Source organism: Papio anubis, chromosome X (genome assembly GCF_008728515.1).
Source record: "Papio anubis isolate 15944 chromosome X, Panubis1.0, whole genome shotgun sequence".
NCBI classification, from domain to species: Eukaryota; Metazoa; Chordata; class Mammalia; order Primates; family Cercopithecidae; genus Papio; species Papio anubis.
The window spans coordinates 123,953,708-123,965,753 of NC_044996.1; the positions used below are offsets into that span (position 1 = coordinate 123,953,708).

The 12,046-nt window shown below is 31.8% G+C and overlaps 1 protein-coding gene across 8 annotated transcripts in view; it reads right to left on the reverse strand.

Moving 5' to 3' along the window:
• The window catches only part of CNKSR2 (connector enhancer of kinase suppressor of Ras 2), a 295,703-nt gene that overhangs the window by 142,381 nt on the left and 141,276 nt on the right, over positions 1–12,046 (reverse strand). For all 8 annotated transcript variants that reach the window (XR_004180567.1, XR_004180566.1, XR_004180565.1 and 5 more), the window contains exon 8: positions 9,613–9,681. Coding sequence is in view for 4 of the 8 variants with exons in the window: in XM_021933018.2 (XP_021788710.1) it covers positions 9,613–9,681 (69 nt within the window). In the remaining 4 variants the exon portion in view is untranslated. The remainder of the gene's footprint in view (positions 1–9,612; positions 9,682–12,046) is intronic.

A 12,046-nucleotide genomic window follows, 5' to 3' on the forward strand; every position in this document is an offset into this window, starting at 1 on the left:
AATACTCCAGACCTAAAGTCACAGCGATGTGATTAAGACAAGGAAAGGAACAGTGGGTATAGACCCTATTTGCCCTAGAAAAATTTTACTTTATCATACACATCATATAAACACTGTTATGAAGGTGTTTTTTCAGAAAAATATTTTGTAGTGCTTTTTCAATATTTTCATAGATTAATTCATTCACATTAATTTCATGGGCTAAAATGAATCTTTATAAAACCACCATATGCATTTTTACACAAAATGTCTTATTATTACCTATAATGTTTTTCACATACACTGAACTACTATTATCTTCCTCATTATCCAACGTAGCAGAAGTCAGTGTCTACAAGCAATGGCAAGTCATATAGCTTACTAATTTATATATAATCCCCAACATGTACATTAAAATGTATTTTATACACAACACAAACAGGATTAAAATTTCCCAAGAAGGTCATTAAGGAATCCCAAGTGCTAAAAGCCAGAGGTTCTGCTTTCTTGTGGATGGGGCTTGTAATTGTTTTGATCAGGCTGAAGCAGACAGCAGGTGTTCCTTTGTGAAGGACAACATAAGTGGGCAGGTCCTGGAAAATTGGTTGCCTGGATTAGATGCACAAGAGGCTTTGGGGTTGGTGCTGAAGAGATGATAGGCTTCTTTTCCCCTCGGTACACAGAGGGAAGAAGTTGTCTCTGACCCCTTTAGAACTTGCCCTGGTCTGCTTTCCAAATAACAGCTGGTGAATTATTTGACTAACATATGAAAAGATAATTTCTACTCTATGGTCCCAAGTAGCCAGTTACAAATAAACATAAAGGTAAGAATTTAAGCCTATCAACCCAGACCTTCTTTACCTTTTTCAGGGCTATATTTGGAGTTGCAAGAGAGCATCTTTATACCCACAGGCAGGAAGATAGAACATTTCTTAAAATATTTTCAAAGTTATTACTCTACACAAGACAAAGAAACAGATTCATTATCAACATTTACACACACTCCTGTGTTTACACACACTGTTACTCACAGGTTGTAATGTATAAATGATACCTTTTCCCAAACGAAATTTTAGAGACTAGAAGTATGCCTGTATGAAGGTCTGATGAGTCATGCTACACCCAAATATCCTCCTGCTCTTTTTAAGAGCACTGAAGAGACTTAATTCAATACACAAGCCATCATGCTGCCGCTAATGACACTCTCTGTCTTTGCCTATTTTTTTGGTGCTGACGTATTTATTATCATGTTCTGTTTCTTTGTGTTACTAAAAAGATACTGAAGTATCTAATAAAGTAAACATTTTATACCAATGACTACCTCTTTCTTTGGGAAAACAATCTATGTGAAGGAAATAGCATACTGTTATAAACACTTCAGAAATAATGAATTTTGATATACAATGCCTTTCAAAGATCCTAAAACTATTAAATAATGAGTACCAATCTACAAAATCCACCTTCACCTAATTTTTTCCCACAAAATATTAATTAAAAAGTCTTACAATATTAAAGTCTACTACATTTGAAGATATCTTAATTTTGTTCTTTCACAGTCATTCATTCACTGAACAGAAATAAAGAATTAGTCATGGTTCATGTACAAAGGAATATAAGCTAATGTGTATGCAGTGGTTAAGGAACTATGCAAATAAGTGATTTTTAACCCTAGCTTAGAGTAACTTAAATAGGTAACTCAGAGTATTCAGAAATGCCCCAAGGTTTACCTATTTTAAATAAAACTTTAGTGTTGATATTTTTATAAACATGATTCAAAGACAGTCTTGGGAAAAGATAAAAGGAACAAATATTTGAAAAGAAGAAATATGGGAAAGATTTTATTTTCATTAGAGAAAAAATGCCCACAATTTAATGTCTTTATTCATTGACCCATTCTTCATCTCACATCCTCCTGATCTTTATATGGCACTTATCCACTGAAATGAGTATGTCAAGGCATTTGGTTTTTTAATGTGACTTAATTTCAATGTAAAACTTAGACCATGTTGAGCTGCTCACAATCTGAATTTACATATATCTTTTTAATACTTAATATTTTCATGTGAATTTCACAGTTATGAATATGTGTGCATATATAATGTGTGTGTATAACTATATAGTATTTAAAAAGAAAGCATTAACAGAGAACATAATTTCTCACAGCTAAAGATGGACAGGGAGTCCAAGACAGAGAGCCAACTCAAACACTACAAGAAGCTGGCACTTTTTTCTCCCCTGGAATCTTTTTCCCCCACATTCAAGAAGTTCTGAGAGCTAAATCAGAATTTCTTGATTGACTCATAATTAAGTTCATGGGAGAAAGAAAATAGTGATAATAATTTTTCATGTAAGTTTTATGAATCACCCACATAGTTTTACCAAAGGTGGTGACTTTTCATACCCTGTTACTTGCACTATCTCCTGTAACCTATCACTTATATTAACTGCGGACTTTGCATAGTTGGTGTCTTGACTTTTGTGACAAGCTGATTCCAAAGCTGTGGGTATAGTTCAGCACTTTGAACATACAGCTCACTTTCCCTTCTCCCCTTCCAATATGGCATTTGGTAATGTTGTGGTCTTTCAAAGTTAAAGGTTTATTTTGGAGACTTCATGGTTTTCATTCATATACGCTACAGAAAACTAAAAGCCAATTTTGCTTTTATTTCAGCATCATTCATAATGTCCTTTTACTTCATCAAAACATGAAACTGAATGGGTCTGAAAGCTTTTGCTAAAGAGAGAAAAGGAGGAAGACAATCACATTGTAGTGAAAGGTAGAGCTGTAATGTAAACCTCTGATCATACTGTAGAACCTCAGTCCCCAAAAGAGCAGTAACATATTTTAAAATAACCATAATAATACAGGTTCTTCTCTTTTTGAGACAGGGTCTGACTCTGTTGTCCAGGCTGGAGTGCAGTGGAACCATCATAGCCCTCTGCAACCTTGGAACTTCTGGGCTCAAGTGATCTTCCTGCCTCAGCCTCCTGACTAGTTTGAACTACAAACACATGCTGCGACACCTGGCTAATTTTTAAAATTAGACGTGGTCTCGCTATGTTGCCCAGGGTGGTCTTGAACTTCTAGCCTCAAGCAATCCCCCTCCACCCTGGCCTCCCAAAGTGCTGGAATTACAGGCATGAGCCACCGCCCTCAGCCACCATACAGGCCTTTAACTAATTTTTTAATCAAGATATTTGCATGGGTTATTAAGTTACTAAATTTCAGCCATTCCTTCCTATATTTCATTTCTGTTCTTCTTACAAAGATGCTGGAAAAATATGTATTTTGAAATAAAAAGAAAAGACTCCCAGTCACCAAAGCCAAAGAGCAAAATGAAGCATCCTTATCTAAAATGTTAAAGCTCCCATTTATAAGAATTTTGGGGAAAATCTATACTTATAAAAAATTCATGCTTAAATTTAATTCAGGAACCTAAATGACAAAATTAAAAAGCAACTCAAACCCTAGTATTTAAAAAGTAATATGTTTAAAAATGTACAACTTTGCTATAAATGATTTTAACAATGTCATTTACTAGCAGACATGTAACAAAAATATGCTTATTTGAAAATTTAGCAAATACTGCAATATATGTATATATTTATCAAAACACAAAACTAAAGCACATATATGTGTACATATATATATATATATAGCTAAAAGTATTCTAAATATTTATTAATAGAAATTTTAGTAAAAAAAAAAAAAAACTTCTGTAATGGCCCTAAGTATTTTCACTGTAGAAGTTACCTTTAGAAATCACTTTACCAAAATTCCAGCAACTCAGACAAAAAAGAGAACTCAATGTCAGCTCCAAATGAGACCACAGTGAACTTCGAATACCATTTTTCCAATTTTTAAAAATCCTTTATTGTCCACTATTAGGATAATAAGATACAGAAGGGACAGTGTGAGAGGAAATGTAAAAGTGGCTATATTACCTACAATTTGAGCTACCATGCCAATCAGAATATTAATTTAGTGGATGAAACCTAAGCTTGAGTCCTAGGGCTAAATAAACTAAAAAGAACTTAAGATTAATGCCATTATCTATTGAATTTCCAATTATATGGTGGTTCTATAGTGTTTCCCTTTCATGTGATGATTTTTTTATCGAGCAGTTAAATGTTATCTACTGATTGCCTACTCCTACTATGAAAAGGAAGTGGATTGGGCAATTGTGACTGGCAGACTCTTGCTTTTTTGAGAGATTACCAAAAAAAACCAAAAACAAAAACAAAAACAAACCACGTGGGGGGAGGGGGGGACTGAGGATGACACTGATTTGCAAATGAGCCATACACTTAATAAGTTAATAAGCCAGAGTAGGTGAGAACTTCAGCCAATAGATACATTTTAAACACATAAAATAAAGTTCTAAGGAAACTAAAAATTCCATGTAAAATAACTAGATCATAGTAACCACACGTTGAAACTGAAAGATAAAGTTTAATCATAAAAATGAAACAGTAACCATTTTAAAAAAGTAACTACTCTTCCTGATAAAGCTAGTAAGAACTGCACAAATAAGAAAGAAACAAATCAGGATGCACAGATCTGCAGAGAAAATAAATTGGTTAACAGGAAGTAACTATTATTGAGATATCATACAATTTATCTCCTTTATATAAGGACTTAAGATAATAAATTTTAGTTTGATGACAGAAACATGAAATATATTGGATGATAAAGTAATAAATTGATTTCTCTGTACAAAATAAAAATACAGTTTATATCAACATGTATCACTTCAAAACCAGTTTCCACACATTCTCATCAAATCCATAATGTTCAATGTGAAATAAAAGAAAAACAATCTATGAAGCTCTCATAAACTATCTACTATATATGGTAGAATCTGAAAGAAAATATTATTATGAGTAACTGAAATCACTGATGTATTGTTTCCTTAATTTTTGGTAAATGTCTCTTCATAATTTTTCCCCCTTCCAAAAGAGAATGATTCACTTGTTCTATTTTAGAATACCGATTTCATAGAATTCTAACACAGTTATTTTAGGCTATTATAAGAACCCATTATTTATTAGGCAATATGTTAAACACCATGCTAACATAATTAATCTCTGTAGTCCATAAACATGTGTGTTTACAGGAATAAGATGTGGGGTACACCAGAAATACTGCCCCTTGTGGTCTCAGTTTTCAATATCTTAGGTGTATGGAATTATATGATAAATACTTTCTACTCTGAGAAAGCAGAACAGAATATGCAAGAATAAATAAAACTTAATGAGATGAAGAGTGGAGGAGAAATCGTCCAGTGAGAAGAGATGAGAATGATAAAGAAAATAAAATGGAATTAGAAGAAAATCAAAAAAATAAAGACAACGATTTAGCAAATTAAAAAGAGAAAGTAAGTACATCTGCTGTTAAGACATCATCATGGTATTGATTCCACTCAATGACTCATTCATTTCTGCTGAAGTCCAGGGAAGGAGGTAAACTGAGATGGAGGGAAAAGGAGAGATGAACATTAAGGGGTTACCACACTCTCCATTCATTCTGATTATGTTGGCTTCTCCTTTGAACAATATTCTCCTGTTGTTCTGGGGTTGAAGGAACAAGTGAGGACAGAGTCCAAAATGAGAGACAAGAGTGAGAGTAAGGGAGACACATAAATGAAGTTAGATGAAGTTTTGAGATAGTCCTTCAATCTGTTTCCTCCCCCCACACTTTCTGCCATCCCTAGCCTTGCTCAACTATGTTTATCATTTTGGAGGTAGCAAAAACCACTAGCTTATAGTACTTATCTTCCATCTCTCACTAATCAATGTAGAATATCCTATTTGCTGCAGTCTATCTTCTTCTTGACTATCCCAACCTGGTTATTTTCCATTCCAGTATCCTTTATAGCCTCATCTATTGAACCATTTCTTGCCATAATGTAGTCGTCAGGTTCCAGAATACCTTTCAAAATAACAGTGAATAAGTTTTAATATTTATACAAAATAAAAGGAAAAATTTCCAAATGTTATTAATAGATTCAACCATCATATATGCCACTCTTTTCAAGTGATATTACTAAGAGATTGTTTTTAGTATGGATAGAATCTTTAGAACCCTTGCACACCAAAAAGAGTATTAACATGAAATTGAACAGATTATAAATATTCCCCAATATTTTTAATAACTATAAGTAGTCTCATCAGCTAAAAAAAAATGTGTTAAAAGTGCATCATGAGGGCAGAGTTGCTGCATCAAACTATGCCGAGGTATCTCCCAGAGAGAGGGATGTAGTGGCAGATGAAGTGGAAAAAATCTTGGGAGATTCCAGCAGCCTTTGAGGAGTTGGATCTTCAATGGTGGGGAAGACATGTAATAAGACTCAGTCTGCTTTGCTTGGATGTTCATGATTTTTTCTTCTTCCTATCTGGCAGCCACAGTTTCTCAGCCATAGAAGTATGTTGGTTTGAAAAACTTAAAAGCCACTTATAATAAAGAATATAGCAACATGAAAAAGGACATAAAACTTCCAGTTTCATTTCAAATAAGAAAATACTTTTAAAAAAGGAGCAAACTAGAAACATAGACATCTAATTAGACATCTTGAAGATATACCATACTAGCAATGTAAAAAAATAGTATTTGAATTCATCTGATTTATTCAACTTTCTCAGACTCTTAGGGAAATATTTAAAATAATTTTTGTATTTATCTCAAGTAAAGAAAAATATCACATTTTATATTTTACATTACTACCTATAGTCATAGGAAATTTTAGAATTACAGAAAAATACTAACTGGGTTAGTATCATCCAAAATTATAAGATTTAACATTGTTCTTTTCATTAATGAGTCTAAATTGGTATGGAACAATACTGGCAATCTCACTATTCTAGTCAATTAATGGATTAGATAATTAATATTAATTATGTATTTCACATTTATTAGGCCATACTTTAATGTAACTATTATATCATAACCAAACCCTATGGTAATGAATGTAGGGAGAGAAGGGATAATTGCAGACTATAAATAATTTATACTTGTTTCAATTAAGAGAATTTCCATTTCACCACCTCTGTATATTGTCTAATAAGAGATTAAATGCATTGTACAGACCACAATACAGGTAACATCAAGAAAAAGAGAGCAGAGTAGGCTACATTTAGTGAAATGCATCGGTTTTGCCCAAATATGCCTCTACTTGAACACAAAAAAAACCTGGCAACTGATCATATTATTAAAAAAGGCTACTTTCATGAAATTCAACATACTATCCTGTCTCTGTTACATTCCAAAATCAATTTGTTGGCTCTAGCAGCAGTATGCCAAGAAAGAGGATTCGAATTGGTCCAACTGCTGTAGCAGGTAAAAGAGAAGAAAGGAGGTAGGAAAGTTAATTGTTATTGAGCTCCTAATGTGTGCCCGACATTATGATAGGTGTTTTACATATCTTACTTATCTGAGTGAAAGAAGCAGAGTGAGGAAGTGGCAGTAAAGTTAAGCTTCAACCCTATTTCTAATTTCAGTTTAGCTGGCTCGCTAGCCCAGCTACATAAATTCTCACTTCCTTTCTTCTTCTCTTACCCTTGGCCCCACTTAATCTTTCATTGAATCCTGAGATTTACTTACATGCTTGTTAGGATTCTTCCTCTTTTATTGGATAGTTACACAATTTTTGAGTTTTGGGAGGAAGTATAATAAAATTGAAGTAAGAATATGGGTCTTAGAGTCAAAGAGCTTTGAGTTTTGGGTGAGCTGAATAATTATTCTGAGTCTCAATTTCTATACACACCTTATTTGCAGGATTATTGCAAAGACTAAATGAAATAAAATATGTAAAATACTTAACATGATGCTTGGCACACTGTAAGAACACAATAAGTGTTAGCTATGGTTATTATCATTAGAAAAAGGTAAACAGATGCAGTTACCATGACTCACTTAAAGCCATAAGTCAATTTCAGAGCAAGAACTGGAATCAAGTTTCCCCAAACATCATTCTATGTAGTTTTCAATATTTTAGAATATTCCTGTGATGTAAAGAAGCATTTACACATTCTAGGTGTATTTAAATGTCACCAATCCACATAGATTTTATTAGTTTATTTGTAGACTTTTAAAGGCTTTCATATTCATTTCATAAACATCAGTATCTTTGTTCCACAAACAATATCCTTTAAATAATTTTATTTTTATTAGAGACTAATTTCTATCCTCTTACTGACCATCTGGAAATGCATGCTGCAACCACTGAACAGATGTCATGTTTGTTAAAGTCACATGAACATTAGAAGAGGGAAAAGCTACTCGTCTACTGAAGCAGCTGCTTTATCCCACTGCCCAAATCCTCATCCTATGGGACAGGAAACTTCAATCAGAACAACCACTTTGTACAGTTTCTAGTAATCAGAAAAGAAAGCCATCAAAACTGTCACAGTGTGGAAAGGCTTTGTCTACTACCAACACTCTATTATTCAGTGTCAAAGGTGCACCCACGCATTTAATTTTGAAAACGTTTACCAACTTTTGCTTCACTTAGATAATGAACTTGGAGATATCATGGCTTTAATCATCAGAGTTTAGAAGCCTTTCCAAAATACCACAAACTTCTCAAATTATTCAAAACAAAAATTGAAATGTCATTTGCCTTATGATTAGAATCATTGAGAAAAATCAGGCTTTTCACAAATTTTCTTCCATCACTAGGACATGCAAGAGCAAATTTAGTTAAATTGTGTAATAGGAAATAATTACTCACTCTGATGAGTTAGTGAGAAGGAATAGAATACTAATAAAAAATCTGCATTTTTTCAAATGAGTTATGATATTAATAATTTTAGATTATTTTAACTTTTTAAGATAACAAATATACTTTATTTGGCAGAGAGAGTGGAAAAAAGTGAATCAACTGAGACATATAAAATAGTCCAAAATGAAAAGCATATAATGTTCATTTTCTAAATCTAAGATTAAGAAAAATAACCCTTAAAAATCTACAATAGGCACAGAATCCCACTATCACAAAAAATGACAGTGGGATTCTGTGCCTATTGTAGATTTTTAAGGGTAGATAACAAAGGGATTTGTGAGGTTCATAGGGCAAGAACATTTTTTAAAACTAAAACTGCTGTCCTCTTTTAGGAAATAAGAAGCTAATTCAGCTATTAAAAATTTAAAAATTTTAAAAGATCTACATTTAAAATACTCCCCCCAAAACCACCAGATACTTTAATGAACTTTGAGTCAATGTTAGATAAATGGATGTATGCTGTTATAAAACATCTACTAGGTAATTCAATAATTTATAAAGTGAAACTTTTAAAAAGTTGTATCAAGAAAAGGTTGAATTTATATACACTGTCACTTTAATTTCTATTCTAAAATTGTTATTCCAGTTCATGGAATATGTACTATTACCTAGTACTTGTCCATATAGAAATGTATATATAACCTCAACCATCACCAATCCTCTTCATGTTCTTTTAAAAAAATGCTTTACATTCCATCAAATAATTAAGAAGAATCAATATTCAGTTATTTTTTTCAAAAGGCTGTTCAATATTTTGTATACAAACAGGAATTTCATTTCATTGGCATTCTTTTACAGCTTTAGCAAATCAAAATTAGTTCCTCCCACTGACTCTTAAGGTAATTATACATACCACAGTCTGATGATTAACTTGAATCACTTCATCGCCAGCATGGATTTTCTTGCACCGATCTGCAGGTGACTGAATTTAATATAAAAGAAATGATAAAGAACATAAATTTTATCAGTCATTTCCTGTCTCTGGAAACACTACAAAAAGTTAATCTCCATAAATTAGATTTAAAAATTAATTAAAAATTTCAAGGAATCAAACTAATAAAAATGATTATTAGTATTTAATACATTGTTTTTACCTTCTGAGCCAGTTAAATTAATAAATACAGAAAGAAAAAATTAATAAAAAATAGTTTGCATCCTATGCATAGCTAATGACAACAACCAGAAATGCAAAATAACATACAGATATTTGTTATAAAAGAATAACACGTTTCTGAGAGCATTATGAAAAAATGATAATTGGTATTAACTTTTGTAAACTTTATACAAGCAACTCTCCTAGGTTCTAGTGGGTAACTGCTTCAAAAATGCATTTCAAAAAATTGTATCTTTTTGTATTTTGATCCTTTCCATTTGATATAAATAATTCATATTAACTTCAACAAATCGATATTTTCAAGTACATGAATATGATCAGCATCAAATATTTGAAGTTTGATAATTAAATTGCTAATTTATTTCATCAGTAACACCAATTCTCAATAATCTAGCAAAGCAAATTAAAAGATGGACAGCAATTAGTTCAAATCATATTACATAACATTCTAAGTGTCTACTTATAAGAGGATGCTATTTCTCATGTTACATATAGTGTAATACACTGGACAGTAAAACCACATTCAATAAACTAATATTTCTATAGAATGTAATAATCTAACACTTTTTTCCTTTATTCCCATAAGGGATTAAATACAAAAACAAACAAAAGAACAACTTGATAAGCTAATACTGACAAGTTTTAAGGAGTTTTTAGGAAATTAAAATGAGATTTAAGATAGAAATTTTATATTGCAGGTCTGAGTAATGAATTTAAAATATTATATTTTTCTTCTGTTAGCTACTAATTATTGATTACATGCATTTTAATATGCTTTTGAACATACACAAAATCTATTTTTATAAAAATGTATTTGTCTAGATAGATGTGCATGTGTTTATCTATCAAACACAACCATAAATGCTGTGATACTCTTCATTATTATCTACTGAAAGCTAAAGAAAAATAATATGGTAATATAATCTGCAAAGTAAAATGCTACTTTTGAGACCCTGGAGTAGGACATACTTTAAAAGTGATTTCCAGTTACTTTTTTATTAATTTCCAATTATTTTTAAAACATATAAGTCTTAAAACAATGTTAACCTCCATTCAACACATTTTTAAAATTCAATAAAAATATTTGTCATAGGCTATAATTCAAGATAAGACAACATACCAGGGAGTTCTAGTTACTGAAGTAATAACACAAGTACATTATTAAGGGGATAGATTAATCTACAATAAAAACTCTAAGAATAGTGTCATAACAATAATATTTTTATCTCACAGCACCTTTAGGAGGTGGACATATTACCAAGTCAGACAAGTATCATGAAACAATTCTGAAAACTGTAAATCATTAATATATTTGTAACTATAGTTGGTTCCTGTGGTATTTAGTTCACAACTGATCTTTTTAAAGGAAAGTATAGAAAAAGTATCCAGCAAATGGCTCTAGTCATTATGTAGAAGAAAATGATAGTACATAAAATTCAAAGAAACTGAAACATTTTGCACAGGTAAGTAAAGAAGTCATATAAATTATAGACTTTTAGTTTTAAAAGACATCCTAGAGATAGAGTTTTGTCTAAATGCCTCATTTCACATATAAGAAAACTAAGAAACTAGGGCACAGCAAGGCATAATAACTTACCCACTCTAGTGAGCAGCTTTACTAAGACTCAAGACAGATATCCTAATTATAAATGACTGAGGTTACCAAAAATACTTAAATATTTTTAAGAAAAAAAAAGAATCCAAAGATGAACTATTAATATATGGTTCATATCTGAACTACTCTCGGACTCAATCTTTCTTTTGATCACTTATCTATTCATCAAACATTAGTGAGTAATATGAGCAAGACATAGTGCTCAACACATTTTTGCAGACCCCAGACAATATAGAGAGATCCATTCCTACCAATTCTTCAAGACACAGTTCAAAATAACCATTTCTGTGATTCTTTCTCTGATTTCACTTGGCAGCATTTACTATTCTTCCCTTTGTCCATCCATGCAAATTACACCACTGTTTATAAAGATGAACCCCCACATGCTCTCCACACCTTGATGGCACCAAACTAGTTTATTTTAAAATTCTTCCAATACCTAGCACCATGCCTGAAACATAGCAGACATGAAGCAGAGGTCTGTTAAATGAACAAATGAATAAATGAATGAATAAATAAATCAGAACGAACAATCGATGACAAGCATATAGTTTGTAG